Below are 18,311 nucleotides of genomic sequence, written 5' to 3' on the forward strand. Positions count from 1 at the left end.
TTCATACAGTGGGAATAAAGGCTTTCAGATAAACAAACAAACAAACAGATGAATAAATAAATGTGGGAAAACATGATATTAATAATTCTGCCCATTCCTAGATTCTAGTCTTGCTAATTATGATACTTCAGGCTTGAATAGGTAAGTTGGATTTATACATGCAATGGACAATAGGTTAATGTTTTTATTCATTTTTTCATACATTCATTTATTCGTTCAATTTCTATAACCTTACATACATTAGACAGCTTACAATAAAATAGATAAAATATATAGCATAAAAAAATAAAACACTCGGCAGCCAAGCAACAAAAAACAACTATCAACCCAGCCAGGAGATGGGCTCTGATGAGCATTTCGGGTCTCAGGCTTGGGCACAAAACCACATTTTCAGTACCTTACAGAAGTCCAGCAGGAACAAGGCTAATCTAACCTCAAAGGGATGATGTTCCAAAAGGTTGGAGCTCTTTCTGGGCACTTCTTCTGGGACCTACCAGATGACACTCCATAGCCAATAGTACCAAGAGCAGTGGTGGGTTTCTACTGGTTTGTCCCAATTCGGGCAAACCGGTAGTGGTGGTGGTGGGAGGATCCGCCCACCCACCCAGATGTCATCACGGATAGTCTGCCCATGCACAGAAGCACCCCACGAGTGAAGTGAGTGTGCACACGCACTCACAGTTCCGAACCGGTAGCGAAGGTAAGTGGAACTCACTACTGACCCAGAGCATATAACTCCTGCCAGATCAGGTTGGGTGGGTAGAGATAATTGTGGAGAGATCATTCCATAAGTAACTTGGTTACATTTATATGAAGCATGCTCTTCTTTGGTACTCAGTGCCACATTATTGAAAACGGATCTGATCTTCTGTCTCTTTCTCTCTTTCAGCCATACCTTTTTCAAAAAAATACAACTGAAACAGTGAGAAATTTTAATGTATCTCCTTTTACTACAGCTGGCCTTTAAAAAGGGGAAGAGCAGCAGTAGCCAGCGATGGAGCATGTGAGTTGGAAGGAGTGGCCTGGCATCTACAGCAAACGGGGCTTCATGATCTAAACCAGTATTTCTCAATCTGGTTTAAGATTGTGTGGACTGCAGCTCCCCAAATTCCCCAGCCAGCTCCATGCTGGTTGTGGAAGTCTGAGAATAGTAATAGTAACAGAGTTGGAAGAGTCATCTAGTCCAACCCCATGCTCATGCAGGAGACCTATACTAAGGATTGAAACCACTGACTTTTCTGATCGTCAAGCTCAGCGTCTTAGCCACTGAGCCACCTAGGGAGCTGCCATAGAAGTCCATACATCTTAAAGTTGCCATGTCTAGAAGGACAAAATAGACAGACTGGTGCTAGAAGGAACAAAGTTCTGAACTGGGGGTAGATTGTGTTGTATTTCTGGGAACCAGTGTCCCACTGCTCTATTCTGATGGTATTTTTAAAATTCTGTTAATATTTTTGTAAATGAACTGAGAGTAGAAGCTGATATAGTATCAGATGCAAGGGCTTTGGAGTGTCTTGATCAAGAATGCCTCCAGGCCGAAAGAAACAGCATAAAACTTCTTCAAAAAACAATCCTATGCAGTACTATAGGTATATCATTTGACCAGAAAGGGGAAAAGAGGTAAACTGGTGGCAAGAAAGATTATCTGGGAGGCAGGAAGGCTAGAGGTAATACTCGTCCCATCAGTTTGCTTTCTGGTCAATGGACAGTGAGTATAGCCTTTTTATAAATTTATAAATTAGAATCTCTCTCCTTTGGCAACCATTTTGTGCAAGTTCTAAGTGTTCTCAAAACTCTCAGTATGCCCATAAACTCCAAAACTTTGCCTAGGAGTTGGATTATGTTATCACTCAGCATATGGTAGGAACCAAATCCTGGCCTAGCACAATGCATGAAATAGATCATCATGTTAATATGATTTATTTCTGTGGTTTGTTTGAAAATGTAATCATGAAACAAACAATTGCCCCTCAGCCACAGCCTGTTTGCCCAGATACAGGAATTAATGGGCATGCGAGCCTGTTTGAGTAGGGGTTAACAGTATTGGACTAGAAGCCCAGACACAGTGAGTTCTAGTCCTGCTTTGGGCAGGAAGCCAGCTGGGTGACTGAGCCAGTTACTCAGCCTTAGGAAGAAGGCAACGACAAACCACATGCAAAAGTGCTGCCAATGAAACTGCATGGATTTGTCTATGAAGTTGCCAGGAGTCTAGACTGACCAAAGGGATACAGTTATATCAGCCAGGCAATTTAGCCAACAGGAAAAGGCTGAAACTAAGTAAAACACATGCTTCCTATGCAAAAGATTGTAAACTCTTGTTCTTCGTATCTACTCTACGATTAAACAGATTTTACATTACACATAGCCTCTGTCCTGGGCCACTTTCAATCTGTCATGCTATAATCTGGGTTAAATGTAACCACATTCCCTGCAGTTTTGGCTGTTATCTTCATCAGAACGAAATGCAATTGATCACCTATCACATAACAAGGCTCAAATACAAAATAGGCAGACAAGCAAACAAGCCTTCAGAAAATGCAGTTTCAAAGCTATTAAACATTAATTTCACCATGGATTTTCCCTTTTCAAAGCAAATTCCCTCTCCATATGAATTTGGAAGACAGTGTTAACTGATACAGTATCTTGATGCCATCTCTAAGCTGTGCCTTAAAATGTAAACCACATCACACATCTCTCATGCACACGGAGATTAATTCGTGTTATCCAGATTACAATAAGAACGGCAGGTGTCCAGCCTACTTGCGGGACAGAACTGGAGAAACCCATGTTCAAATCCCCATTCAACTATCAAAGTCAGCTATCATCTGTCAACTTAACTTATTTCAGAGTCTTGGTGTGAAGATAAAATGCGGGCAAGAAGCACAAAGGCTTGAACTCCAAGGGAAAAGGCATGCTGTAATTCAAGTAAATACAAATAAAATAAAGAAATGATTCAACTTCTTTTACTAAAAGAAATGGCAGTTTATCTTCTTTACATCATAGGTATAAAAGTCCATATATATAGAGAGAGAGAGGAAGGAAAGTGCAATTCCAGCTATATATCAACCATGTAAATTTAACAATTGAGGTAATGAAGTAAGAATTTTAAACACAGCAAAGTCTAAAAATGTCTATCTAAAAGTCTATCTACATTGAACAAAGAATGGTAGACAGTGTTAACAAGGGAAACAGGCTATTCCTCCTAAAGCCATAAATTCATCACACTCCTGGATATTCCTGGTAAGGAATTCATACACGATAGGTATCTCACACATTCACACACTCAGATTAGTAAATCCAGTCTTAAAGCAATGATGGGAATGTACCAAGGGAGAAACTCTTAAAACGTATCTGTGGCAACCACGTTTTACTGATATTACTACTGACATAGTCCTTTATGATGGCACAAGTCGATATACTATCCTGAAGCATTTTGAGATGCTTCTGGAAAAACATTTTTGACTCTTACAAGCTACTATATAATTGTTAAAGGAAAATGATAGCAGATGTTAAAGCAACCCTCAGATCACTTATTAAAACTAAAAGTCAGAAAAGTACACCATTTGTCAGCCTGAAGGCCACACTTGATACCCTAATTATATGGTGGGGCTACATTCCCCAAAGTGGATGGGATAGGAGTTTATGGGACAACTATATTAGATTTATTTGACACAGAGATGAAATTTCAATTAAAGTGTATCGTAGTAAAGTTTTGCATTGAGACCGAGGAGACCTAGATTCAAGGTAGCATTCAGCTGCGTATGGAGGGTACTTGATTGATTCTGGGCCACTTACTTTCAGTCCATCCTATCTCATAGGGTTCCATTTCTATGAAGGAAAAAAAAAAGAGAAGAATTGGAGGAAGGTATGTTATTCACACTGCCTGGCATTTACTATCTAGGACACTATTACACCGAGAGATTCACCCGGTCCCCCACCCTGGCCTTCTTTAAGTTAAACTTTAAAATCTGGGTCTGTCCTCAGTCCCTTGGTCAGAATGGATGGTAGACCCCCCCGTGTAATTTTTTGATTGTTTAACCGATGGTTGTTTACCTCTGGAATTTGTTTTCAATTATATATTCTGTTTCTATTGTTTTTCACTGTAGAAAAAATATTGCATGTAGGAAAAATATAATTAATACAATTATTCACTATGTTTCTTAATTTGTCCCTTCTGTCATATAAAAATCACAGATTAGTAATACATTTTGGGCAGGCGCTTAGGATTTACATCCTTAGGATTTATATCCTATATCTTAGGATACAGTATAACAGTAACAGAGTTGGAAGGGACCTTGGAGGTCATCTAGTCCAACCCCCTGCTCACGCAGGAGACCTATACTAGGGATTTGAACCGCCAAACTGCTGATCTTTCTGACTGACAAGTTCAGCTTCTTAGCCACTAAGCCACCTAGCCAGGCTATACCCAAGTATGGTTGGTCTCTTGCAGTCCTAGGACTTTAAATTATGTAATCCTGAGGTCAATAGTTAAAGCCTTTATGGAAAGTTCAAAGAATTTAAGTGTGAAGTGTGAATCGGATAAGTTAGCTCCAAATGAAATACAATTCTCAAGCATGTTTAGCTACACTTTTGCTTCTGAGCTGAACAGTTGTTATAATATAGGCCAACCCCTAATCTTCAAGCGATAGTTGGTTATCTGAGCTAAATTTGCAATTTCCTCTATTATGTTACTCATTTGTCCATTCAAGGACCTTTCTGCTCTTCTTTCACCCTGTGACATATGATAAAAAATAATAATAATCTGGATTTGTATTTAATGCTTAATTTTTCCATTAGGATCAAAGGAGTGGGAAAAGTCCCATAAATGTATTTGTTTCAGTTTCAGTGTAAATAAAATTACTAGGAAATTTGGTAATTTCAATACCATTTGGAAGGAGGGTAATGCCTAAATCAAAACAACAACAACAATACAAGTTTTTCTAGTGATTATCTCTAGAAAGTATGAGAAAGAAAGATATAGTCTATTATTCAGATTCTTCCCCCCCCCCTTTACAATGGAAATTGATTTTTTTTTAAGCCAGTGGACAAAAATTCGGTCTGAATCTCACGCCAATGGTGAAATAAATTAAGATAGCTAATAAGTCCACTGTGGACTCAAGGGTTTAATATCAAGTAATGCAGATTGGAGGAGACCTTTTTAGCCACTTGGTCAAATTTCCCATTTGATCCAAAGATTGAAATGATCACCAGCAGAGAAGCAATGTCGTATTGTTAAGAACTGGCTAAACTGTTCATCTTTCTGAACCTGTTGCTCAGAGCATCAAGGAGCTGAATCTCAACACAGCGACTTTGCTGTGGCAACAGTCCCAGTGGAAAAGGCCTCCTATGTACACACCTGCAGAGTCAGAAGTTCAGAAAAGGCTTCAAAACAGCCACACAGAGACTTTCAAAGACAATGTTCTCAGCACATAAACAGTATTCATGTAGGCTCTGTGATGGCTTCTCCAAATTCTACTTCCGAAAAAGACTTCTCCATGCGCAATTAGTAGTCCACTCAACTCAGAATTCTGTCTCCCAAGAAGGGCAGGCAAAACTCAGGCGAAAGTTCATAGGAAGTGCAGGTAGTGACAACTGTCCCATTAATCAATAACATCTGGCAGTCAGAGCTCCAAAACCTCTCAATATGAAGGCTGCATTTTTGCCAATGATGGCTAGTAGCCATCCATGTATAACTAGCTGGCCAAGAAACCTAATTATTTTCCAAAGCAATTCATACTGTTGGCAGCCCTACAGTTTAATTATGCATCTTACTTGGTCCATTGGTACACTATTAAAATTTACACAAGAATGAATAAAAATGCTAAATACTACATAGGAAAATTTTATACTTCTGTCATAATTTTTAGTTATGAAAATATTTGTTAATGATTTGAAGTGGGAATAAATATTTATTTGGTTCTGCCACAGCAGCATTTTAAGAATATGCGGTTGCATTTTAAGAAAGGAATCACTTTTCCTTACTCACCCTCTTGAAATCCATTTTATAAACTTCTCACACTGCTCCATTCACCTTCCCCTAATCTCATTATAGCTACCAACCATCATCTTGATTTAGCCATATAGGACAGCTTTTAACCTTCACCTGCCAGAAATGGACAAATAGACATTCCGAAACTGAATTTCTATCAACTAGACTACTGCAACATGTCCTTTGCAGTGTTCTTCTTGAAGGGAGTATGAGGGCTTCAGCTAACAACAATTGTTACAAGTCATCAATTGACAAGGATTAGTAACAGAAACCACATTGTCCTAATCCTGATTCAACTACGCTGGATTGTCGATTGCAACCAGGCCCACTTGAAAGGGCTGAATAATAATTATATACAGTATCTCTAAAGTCATGGGGAGATTGGGCTCAGTTTTGTCCCAAAGGTGCTTTTTCAAAAGGCAACTGGCCTTTCTTTTTTTTTCTTTGAAGACACTTCACTTCTCATTCAAGAAGCTTCTTCAGTTCTGACTGAATGATGGAGAACAGAAGGACTTATAGTCCTTGCAGGCAACTGGTGGTTAGCACTTTCCCTGAGAGTCGTTGAGGCCACTTGGAAGTTTATCTGTGTCCTCACAATCACCTGAATAGTGCAAATGGGTATGGAACCTTCTTGGAACTGCTGAAAGGATTGTGTTGCAAACAGGAGATAGGTGGTGTTGTATCCCTTTGTCTTTAAGGAAAAACAAAGAAAGGCCAGTTGCCTTTTGAAAAAGCACCTTTGGGACAACCATGACCCGGATGACTGAGAATCTCCATAGACATTGGGCTCAGCTTTGTTTTTTACAAAATATTTTCTTCTCTCTCTCTCTTGACATAGGCCAACACCTCTTGTCCTCCATCTCCATCGTTAGGACTAAATAGCAGGTAAAGACAAAGATTATGAGACTTTGCTTCTCTCTCTCTCTCCCCCCTCTCTTCCCCTCTCCCTTTGCTTAATTCATAATTTACTCCATGTTTCTTTAACAAAATTACATCTACACAGTAATATATTTTATGCCATAGGTATGCTTCAGTTGCTCTTCATCTGTAGGTAGATCATGCTGAATACAAATCTCCATAATAGATTTTTTTTACAATAACATGTCTACATTTCCATATACAATGAACATTCTTGGATCAGAAAGCAAACTTGAAAAGACAGAGGTGCAAAAAAACCTCTGGAATACTGTATAATGTATGGATACATTTTAATCTCATCTGCCTAAATAAACCTGTGAATTATTTGCAGTCTAATCTCACATGAGAAAACTTCTGCTGAATCAGAGTGAAAGTGCAGCATCTCATCATCACTTAGAGGCACAAAAATTGGGTTGGAAGCCAAAGCAATGGCTCCTATTCAGAGGTATACTTCATCAGAACATGAAGATTCATTTAATCTTCATAAGTGCTCTACTTTAAGCTCATATTTGTGGCCATAAACATCTTGCAACAGGGAGTTCCACAAGTTAATATTGCGCTGCATGAAAATATATCACTAGACTTTATAAACCTTTCTGAACATCTGTCAACAAGGAAGAAACAATTTATGGGAAAAGGCAACTGAAATACGGTACAAGTTTCTGCTTGCCCACATTTAAAGCATAGATAAATTATTTACTCCTGCATTTAAATAACTGGTAAAACAATAAAATGGAACCAACACATGAACCTGATTTCAATTTCAGCACATAAAATGTGTGCATGTAAGTTTACAGTTTTTGAACATGAACTTGCACAATTGTTTCCAGTGTTGTGCACCAGAATAATAACTAGAAATCTATCTCCAAATATGCCACAGTGCAAGCACTCCCAACAAGGATTACATTATATAATCTTGATTCATAGCTAAACTTTTTACATTTTTTCCAGAAGCAAATTATGACCCACTAGCCTACTTGTGGGTACAATTTAAGCAAAAATTATACTCAACAAAGAAGCTTTTTGTCTCATCCTTAACTGTCCAATATGTGACCCGTTCACTTTTGAGGAAATAAATGGAAGATGGTAACCAAAACCACATAAAAGCCCAAAACATTACAGGTAGTCCTTGACTTACCACCACGATTGAGCCCAAAATCTCTGTTGCTAAATGAGACAATTATTAAGTGAATGTTGCCACATTATATGATCTTTCTTACCATAGTAAGTGAATCACTGCAGTTGTTAAGTTAGTAACATGTTTTTAAGTGAATCTGGGCTCCCTGTTCACTTTACTTGTAAGAAGGTCGCAAAAGGGGATCCCATGACCCTGGGAAGCTGCAACTGTCATAAATATGAGTCAGCTGCCAAGCATCTGAATTTTGATCACATGACCATGGGGATGCTGCAATGATTTTAACTGTGAAAAATGGTCATAAATCACTTTTTTTCAGTGCCGTTGTAACTTTGAACGGTTTCTAAATGAACTGTTGTAAGTCGAGGACTACCTGTACTGCTTACTGCTTGTGAGAAACTATTATGCTCATCTTTCATATCAAATTCCTAAAGTTGTATGTGGTCGCAAGTCCCTTTGCTGCAGTCCCAAGTCCCAAAGGTGCTTTTTCAAGAGGCAACTGGACTTTCTGGTAGAAACACCTTTGGAACAACCATGATCTGGATGACTGAGAATCTCCATAGACATCTGCAGTCCCAAGATGCCACCATAACCATACAGCTGAATTTCAGCGTCTGGCTGCCAGCAATTGAATATAGTTTATTAGCTGATTGATACCAAAGCACCTAAAAAGATGTTACTATGAATCCCTGAGTAGGCCAAATATTAGTATCAATCAAAACTCTCAAACTTCCAAGCATATAGAAAAGAGGAAGATTTCTTTTATTTATATTTCTGGCACATCCCTACCTGCTGTGTCTTTGTCCATCCACTATATCTCTTGATGCTCTCTTTCTCTATAGAATAACAGAGTTGGAAGGGACCTTGGAGGTCTTCTAGTCCAACCCTCTGCTCAGGCAGGCAACCTTATACCATTTCAGACAAATGGTTGTCCAATCTCTTCTTAAAAACTTTTTGCCACCTATGCTGTCTGCTAATTTGCCTTAACTTTTCTACTTCTGGCTCAGCATATCTACTTCATTTTGATTTAGCTAGACCATTACCACTTGCCATGTTCTACTGCTGAACAAGATTGGTCCTAAATAAGGGGTCTAGGACAACTCACCACTGTATAACTCGCCATGCCCTACTCGCCACAAGACAACTCACTGCAGGACAACAACACTGAAATAATTGTTTCATTCGGTTACCTTTATTATTGGTGATGACATTTTCATTGAAATTATTGTTAACACTTGTATTCTGGATTGACTTTCGGTATTTTATTATTACTGGCCACGGTTCTGTCGAAATTGATTTTTAACTTTTGCATTTGTTGAATTGTCCCACAGTGAGTTGTCCTCTGGCTAGTTGGCTGTGGCAAGTTGTCCTATTCTGGAAGCTAAGACAGAATGCAGCACTACACCAGGTGGCAAACACTGATGCACTGGAGAACTGAGTAGTCTTGTCATATCACCAGTCTTGGGTACTCCAAACCAACCTTCCTTTTAAAAAGATTTAATGGAGATTGTTTTCCCATGTTGAAGTAAAAACAAGGTTGGTTTGATATTTTTTGTAACACAGAATTCATTCAAGCAGAAGGGGAAGACATATTTTCCTTACATCAGAAAGGAAAACGACTTGACTGATCCAGCAGTCAGTGGCCCTGCTTCTTCAAACTTAATTCCTTTGGAAAGGATGCTGACAAGATTGCTCCCCTTATTATCTATGTATCCACAAGACCCAAAACAGCACATGTACATGTAACAGTTAACAGTAACAGAGTTGGAAGGGACCTTGGAGGTCATCTAGTCCAACCCCCCTGCTCACGCAGGAGACCTGTACTAGGGATTCAAACTGCCAAGACCTTTCTGATCGACGTGCTCAGTGTCTTAGCCACTGAGCCACCTAATCATGCATACACTCTCTTGCTTTATTTATTTCACTCCATGGTGCTCTCTTAACTCTGCCATAGCTTCCTTCTCCTACTTCTATCTCAAACTGGGGAACCTTCACAGTGGTGCTGAATATCCAAAGAACTTTTGGTCTCAACAAGTAAGTGTCAATAAGCAAGAAGCAGATGTCCCAATTAGCTTACAATCCAGTAAAAGTAAGAATTTCCCTTGTGACCCCTTACAATTCCATCTTTGTCTAGGCTTTGGAGCACTCACTTATAAAATGCCTGAAGTATTTGGATGGGTTTCTCCTATCCCTTTTTAAAACATATTTGAATCAGGTACACAAGTAAGATAGGCAATATATCTTCAGAGTGCCCTACTATAGAATTTTTTTTTAAAAAAAAACACCTTCCAGAGTTACAAAAAACTAGAAAGCTTCTTTTGAAAAGTAAAAGCACATTGAATCAAGGATTGTAGTCAGAGTTCTGTGTTCTGTAGTTGAACATGTGTTTGTAAGCAAAAGATCTCAGATTTAGTTAGCAGTCCAAAAGACTTCTATTTCAACTGTATTTGGATTGATCTTCATTCATATGGTATCTTGCAAAGTTTGGAGTCACATCCACTCATTCATGTTCCCTGGAAATGGTGGAAGTTATAGGCCAATGTATTTGGAGATTATCAATCTAGGGAAGCACTACAATTGTTTTATAACACTGAGATGATTCGACTTGATATATACTTCTTGTATTTGAAATTGGCTGCAGCTCACTGATGAAGAAGCTGAAATTTATGCAAATGATCCCCAATTCAGTTCCTAGGATTTCATGGGAAAACTTTCTACTTGTATCTAAAACATTTTTTCAGTCAATGTATAAATATGCAAAGTCATCTTTACTAAGGGAAGTTTGCCTTAGAGAAGCACGACACAACACTGCAAAAACTTGCATATAGTTATTTGAAACAGTTGCTGGTGACCAAAACATGTCCTTGGGATTGAAGCAAAATGATAAAATCATAGGGATAGAGGGAAAACTACAGCCCAGCAAATTCAACAGGACCATCATGGACCAAGGTTGACATCCTGTCTCTCAGCTGTCTCTTTCCATTATTTCCTCCAAAATCAACTGAACACTTCCACTAAGTAGACTGATAGATGAAGTGTCAAGTTGTTTCGTGTCTCACCTGAATTACAGCATCATTCAGATCTCATTCCTGAATCTTATTCGCTAGGATTATCTGAGATGTACAACACCCCAATCTTTGCTGCAATCTAGTAGTTGCCCAAAAACCTTTTTAAAAAAAACTTTAAATCAAGTAGTTGACAAAATTATGAAAAATCACTTTGTGCAATCAGGGTTAGTTTCACAAAATAAAATGTAATTATTTTCAAATTTCTCCAGACACTGTCTGACACGTAGCCAAGATCTTTTTATTTGCATAAATTTGTCCACTCCACTCCAAATGAAATGACTTGCCAAAGTAAGCACTTGCAATGCTTCAACTGTAGTGAAAAATATTCAGTTGGGTTTAACGCTCACAATTGCTGTGTATGCATTTTGTATCTAAATAAACTTTATTATGACTTTACATGATGGTGTGATTCACATAGCATTATAAAAGAATAGCTGAATTTCCCATAATATATCAAAATTCAAATTATTCAACCTAATTTTAGCCTTGTAAAAGCCCCCCCCTTTTTTAACCCAGGTCTTTCCTTGGCTTCATACAATTAACTTATCAGTGTTGAGATAATGGGAAAAAAATCCACTACCATTCTGCTATATTTTTTGCATTTGCTGAAACAATAAATAAACTAAGGTCAAATTGGAAGGTTCCATTAGTTTTTCTCTAGCATCATTTAGGTAAGGATACTTTTGAGCAAACTTGACCCTGGGAACTAAACAGATGTGTCCAATTAATTTTTTGTGGCAACAGTATATGGTTTGCCACTATTGTATTCCAATACATTTTTCAACTTCTCCATCTAGCCAATAGGACTGGTATTATTTGGTAGTTTTCCACCCAAGAATTAATGAGGTCTTACTCTGTTTAGCCTTTGAGATCAGTCAAGGTCAACTAGATATTGCCATCCAGTAGGACCACTATTACATACTTTATTTTTATTTTTTTGTTTCTTCTAATTGATTCCTTTTCAAGAATTTTACAGACCAGAGAACTTATTTCACAAATATCTTACTATAAGATCCAGATCTTTGTCCATTCTTTTGAAGGGAAGCTAACTTGATGTGGGCCATTTTACAGTGAGTTACTTCCCCCTTCCAATAAATCCTTCCAAACGTAAACATTTCACCAGTCCAACAAGCAATAATTCAGCTTCTGGCATGCTGTCTTGCTGGATTAGTCCCACCATAGCATTCAGGAATAATTCAAATGACGGCCATAACAGCAAGAGGAACAGATTTATTTATTTATTTATTTATTTATTTATTTATTTATTTATTATTTTAAATGACTCTCACAAAAGGTTGTTGGTGATTAAGTATTTGTTCAATAGACTTTTGACAGTTGTGTGAGGCCCCCAAACAGATGTTGCTGCCCTAATCCTTAAGGAAATCTTTGACATATTCCAATTTTAAATACAAATCCTCATTACAGAGAGCAAGGTTTGGCAAAGCCCTCTCTTTAGTAGATCCCATTTGGCTCCAAAGAACATTTAAGGCTTCAGAAATGGGCAAGGGTTAAGTGAGACCCTACCTCTCATCTGTTTTGGCAGAATAAGACCTGTGCAGTTTTATTTCTCAAGTGCAATCAGTTGCTTCTTTCCGTTCCCATTTTTCCCAATGATTCGGCATCTTCCAGTATGTCGGAGATGTTTATTTAGTGACAGAGCGAGTATAAGAACCCCCACCCTACCCCTAGAAAATACACTCTAATTCCCATCTCAATACACAGCTGCCAAAAGAGATGGGTAAATTGCCAGGCACACATGCATTTTTCTCCAACAGCTGCCTCAGCTTATATGGTTGATATTTGGATGTATAAGAGAAGGAGGGAGAGAAATGATTTGGGCACAAATCCATCTTTCATGGTACAGGCAAAACTGAAATCTCTTGTTACAACCTTGCCCTGCTTGCATACATCATGTTCTGTGCTAGAACATGCACGAGGGAGAGGGAGGGGGGAGAGAGAGGGGGGGGGAGAGAGAAGAAGAGAGGGGGAGAGAGAGGAGACCGCCTGCCATAAAGCAGTGCAAATGACATTTTGAAAAAGCAAGAAATTTATTCTGTTGCAGTGTATGACTTCACCGGCGTATTTCCCAGGTTGCAGTTTCATACAAGCTTCCCACACATGTTTAGGAGGGTGTTTTCTCCCCTTATTGCCCTTCTCCCTGATCTTTCCTGTGTATCTCAATTTTTTTCCTTGACTGTTTTTCCCCACCATCAAGCCGATATTACCCCCCCCCCCAGCTACTCAAATAGGTTGCCTCCATTTTAAATTGGTTCAAAGCAAATTCCTCAGGAACTGCTTTAACCCTTCCAACTCATTTGAACATCATCTTTCATCAAAGCAATGCCTTCGCTCCCTCCCCAACTTCAGAGGAAGGAAACTGGTCCAGCCCATCTGCAATTTAACCCCACCTGGCCTGTTTTACCCATATGATTTCACTGAAAAGGGTCTTCGTTAAGTGAACATATCTCTTCACACTCCATTTAATTTCTCCCCCCCCCCACTCCCATCATATTGCAAAGATCCAGTTTATTCCAGTTGCTAATTTCACACATATAAACATACCTATTCATACATGTACAAAGGCACGTGCTCACTGCACACACACACGCACACATGCACACACATTTCCATCTTCAAAAAGGGATTTCAAATCCTTTCCTTTCTCAAACTTTATTTTATCCTGTTTGATTTAGCTTATATAAGCCAATCCACTCTTTGGATTGATGCCATCCCCAAGGCATCTTATGCACTTTGATGGCTTCACAACAACTTAAATAAAATACTCGTTCATTTTGGTATCCTGCTGTGAACCCTTTCTGCAAAACGCTCTGGATCAGTCTCTGCACATGTGTGCATGCTTATAGGTGCACATACATGCAGATCAAGCAGGCTGTGAGGCAGCTAAAGGCTCTCCCAGCTGCCTTGTTTCTGCAAAGGCTTCCTCTCTTAGCAAAGGTCTCTCCAGGACACCTTCTGCATCTTTTCCCATAGTTCCTCTCTTGAAAAAAAGAAACCAGAGTTATTCTAGAGCTCCCTCTCTGCCAGGCACAGGGATCGACCTTCTTTTCAATATTCTACTTTCAGGAAGCCTGGGTGGGAGGAGGGAGTCTAATGTCATATTCACAATACATCTATTCAATTTATCAACCTGACCATCACCTGATATACTATATGGGGAAAATGATGCATAAATCTTGTGTATTTGACCCAACCCTGAGCCATCCTTGTTGCCAGTCCTATATGCATAGCAGATGAAAAGACATTCTTCTGTCATTGAACCATACTGCTTTGGGGAAACAAGTTCATCAATGGCTCTACTTTGCTACTGTGTTTCCCCAAAAATAAGACCCTGTCTTATATTTTTTTTGAACCCCAAAATAAGCACTTGGCCTTATTTTTGGGGAAGTCTTATTATTTTGGGGCATGTGGAGCAAGATGGGGCTCCTCTTGCTATCTTACCTGATTTCCAGCTCTGTCTCCCTAACCCTAACCAGAGGAAATGGCGGGGTCCGGCTGCACACACATTTAAATATTTCCGGGGAGGGCTTATTTTCAGGGAGGGCTTATTTTAACGCATGCACTCAAAAGCCTGATTGGGTTTATTATTAGGTGATGTCTTATTTTCGGGAAAACATGGTAATTGCTTTTCACTTTCAACTTGGTCCTATATTAGGTTAGAAAATTAATCTAGCCACCCCAGGTTTTATGGAGGAAGACTTCCTTTTGAGGAAGACTGCCCCTACCACGACTCCACTTATTGCTCTTCATTTTTATTTTTAGAAGTGCAAATACATTTCTACCCCTTCTCTTTCTATCCCTGTCTTCCAGTATTGAGGCCTAGAATTGTCTTTTACAGTGAAAAATCCTTTGCATCCTTAACTACTGTGCTCATTTATTCAGCAAATCAAATTGTGTTCAATGGGACTTATTCTCAATCAAGGAAGCAAGGAAGTTTGCATTCTCATCTCTATAGTGCCTTCATAGTAGAGCAGGAAAGAGAGAACTTGCTTTTCTCCAACATACTCTAGGTTGATTGATTGTCAACAGCTCAATCTAATGTGGTAACTTCCATGTATGTTGGGATTGCAACTCCTGGGCATCATGGCAGTTCCATTCCTAACATATCTGGAGGACATCAATCTGCAGAATGTTACATCACTAGGCCTCGGTCTTATCTCCGTTTACATTATCATTGGGACATCCATGCCTATAATTTAAAAAGGTAAGATCTGGTCCCAAATACATATTTCTGTTAAAGGTGATCCAGAATGAAAGATCATTGTCCTAGGAGATGTAGTCCTAGGAGAACTTTCTTGATCATCTAAGGAAGAAATGTAGGAAGTTCTTCTTATTTCTCAATTGTAAAGGATTTAAGATTATATCCTCTTAATGCATTTTTTCTATGTTATCTTGTCATGCCAGAGTCTGAAGAACATTCAGGGTTTCTACCTCAGATTCATTTTAGCAGAACAAATCCAACAAACAAGGTAATTTTAGAATGTAGCGGGGGGGGGGGGAACCAAAACATCTGGAGATACCAGGCTGAAGAAAGCTTCTCTAATTCAAAGGGGAGTCCAGAACATCTGGAAGGTACCAGATGAACCAAATCTATTTTAGATGATAACCAGAGAATCTTTTCTGATTAAAATATAATCCTTGGCCAAATATCTCAGTGTTGTGATTTCTTTTTTGGCCATGCTTTGAGCACCTTAGTTATTCCCAGATTGAGATTTCTTTCCTCCATAATAATTTAAGGGCATTCCATCCACAGGTTTTCTTTTGAGGGGATGACTTCAGGTTTTCCACAGGGATGAAAAATATTTTAAGACCTAAAAATACTGTACCAGAGCATAATACTGTTTCTTTTTGAAATAGCCCAACTGCAGTGGTTCATTCTAAGAGGTGATCTTATTAGTTTCCTAAGAGGATAGACAAGATCAGAATGGCCAAGAAAGCTCCCTTTTTTTTTGCAGCACCCTGTTGGCTGGTTTGTGCATATTATGTGTCTGTGCTTCCTTTACCAAAACAGGGACAACACAACTGCATTCTTGGGAGGTGAGTACAAGTTGTTTCCTCTCCATTTGAGACTTCCCTAACCCAGACTATTGGCTTACATTCCCCCCAACAGAGAGAGAGGGGAGGGAGAGGGAGAGAGAGGGAGAGGGAGAGAAGGAAAGAAATACACACACACACACACACACACACACAGAGAGAGAGAGAGAGAGAGAGAGAGAGAGATCATCCAGTAAACCCAAGTTCTCTAGGAATTATGAGGATGAAGTCCAGTAAATCCCAAGAGCTCCAGATTGCACTAAACTGTTCTATTTCTTCAGCGTGTGTACAGAAAGCATACACATGCAACGCTGCCCCCCCCACCCCCAACATACCAGATTTTAAGAGAAATCCTGTCTTGGCCTCAGTGGCTGGCTCTGTGCTTCACGCAACTGAGCATTCCCTTACGTCACTTGGCATAAGCTTTTGAATAAGAATATGAGATTGCCTAGCTCTGCCTGAGATTTGGGAGACTGGAGGCGTTCTTCTCCCCCTCCCTGGCTATCCCTGCATATGCATTTAGTCTTCTGGAGAGAACCCCACTCTCCGAGGAATCCTCCTCCCTCACAGGGCATCTGGAACGATTTGCCTGCCTCCCATCTCCCCCTCCCTCCGCAAAATCTCTGTAGGGAAAATGAGCGCAGACTTTCCAACACACACACACACACACACACACACACACACACACTAGAAAAGGGGGCATTTCCCCACCCGGTAGCCACACTTACAATTCCTCTTTGCAAACTGGGGACGGGGCCTTGCACCTTTCTAGCAGCCATGCATTTCTTGAGTGTACTCAGTCAGCCTTGGAGGTCACCCTTCCGCGGCCTGGGGCGCGACAGGGGCCGTAGACTTCCGTACCCCTCTCATCCCTTGCAGGCAGCCTCCCCCCCCCCCACCGCCCCACTTCTCGCTCTCGCTGCCTTCCTGCCCCTCCCGCCTTACCTCCAGACCTGTCCCATCTGCAGCAGGTGGATAACAGTCTGCCAGATCCAGACGGAAAGCCTGCAGAGGCGCTGTGCGCCGGGAGGGGCGGCGTGATGTCCCGGGCCAGCCCGACGGCCCCCTCCGACCGAGCCCATCATGGGAGGGCCGCGGCTGGTGAGGCCCTGCACGGCTCCCAGGCCTCCGCCGGTGTAGTCTTGCACGAACCATCGGAAGCTGAGGATCTGCACCAAGACCGAAGGCAGGAGGACGAAGGCCAGCGTCAGGCCGCACCACAGGTAGTCCCGCCGGCCGTAGTGGTCCAGGGCCAGCCAGAGGTCGGTGCCCACATCGCCCAACAGCACCAGCAGCGCCAGCACGATCCACAGACAGTCCAGCCACGGCCGCTCCACCGCCAGCGCCACGACCGCCGCCGAGGGCGAGGGCGGCTGCCCGTCGGCCGGATCCAGCGGGTCGGTGCCGCCTCCCGGGCCCCCCGAGGCCGACCCCCCGGCCCGGCCCAGCAGGCTCCGTAGGCAGGCGCTCCGGCAGCCCCAATAGCACGATGACGTGTTGCAGCAATGGCAGATGTGCATGGAGCTGCTGCCCCCGGCCTCGTCCCCCGCGCCGCCGCAGCCGCCCGGGCCGGCCGCGGCTGCGGCGGCGTGGTGCGGATGATGGTGCGGGAGGTCGTCCAGGTTGTGCAGCTGCGAGAAGCCGCTGCCGTCCGACTTGGCCGCCATCACCTCCGCCGCCTGCCGCCGCCGCCGCCGCCGCCTCCGCCGCCACCGCCACCACCAGGCTCCCCCCTTGCTGCCCGGCCCGGCAGCCCGCTTCCCGCCCGCCCGCTTCCCGCCGCCCTCCCGTCCGTCCTCCCTTCCTTCTTGCCTGCCCTCCTCCCGCCCGCCCTCCTCCCGCCCTCCACCCGGGCCCCTCCGGCCGCAGGGCTCGGGATGCCCTCCCCACCACCCACCGCCTCCTCCTCCTCCTCCTCCTCCTTTCCCCTCCGCTTCCGGGAGAGGAGGGAGGCGCTAAAGACCAACCGGGGCCCCCATTCCCTCCTCCTCCTCCTCCTTCCAGACCCGCAAGCAGCAGCAGCCGCCGCCGCCGCCGCCGCCGCCGCACAGGAAGGATGGGGCTGGGGGACCCCTAGTGCCAGCGCCGGGAAAGAGCCAGCGCTCCACTGAGGGGGAAGGAGAAGGAGACCACCCCGCACGTCCGCCCA

The 18,311-nt window shown here is 41.9% G+C and overlaps 1 protein-coding gene across 1 annotated transcript in view; it reads right to left on the reverse strand.

Annotated features, from left to right (window-relative positions):
• The window catches only part of XKR6 (XK related 6), a 169,411-nt gene extending 151,582 nt beyond the window's left edge, over positions 1 to 17,829 (reverse strand). The window contains exon 1 of the mRNA XM_070947315.1: positions 17,108 to 17,829. Coding sequence (XP_070803416.1) covers positions 17,108 to 17,829 — 722 coding nt within the window. The remainder of the gene's footprint in view (positions 1 to 17,107) is intronic.
• Positions 17,830 to 18,311: the final 482 nt, after the last annotated feature.

Source organism: Pituophis catenifer, unplaced genomic scaffold, assembly GCF_029215685.1.
Source record: "Pituophis catenifer annectens isolate HBS135680 unplaced genomic scaffold, rPitCat1.0.hap2 SCAF_1, whole genome shotgun sequence".
Classification (NCBI taxonomy): Eukaryota; Metazoa; Chordata; class Lepidosauria; order Squamata; family Colubridae; genus Pituophis; species Pituophis catenifer.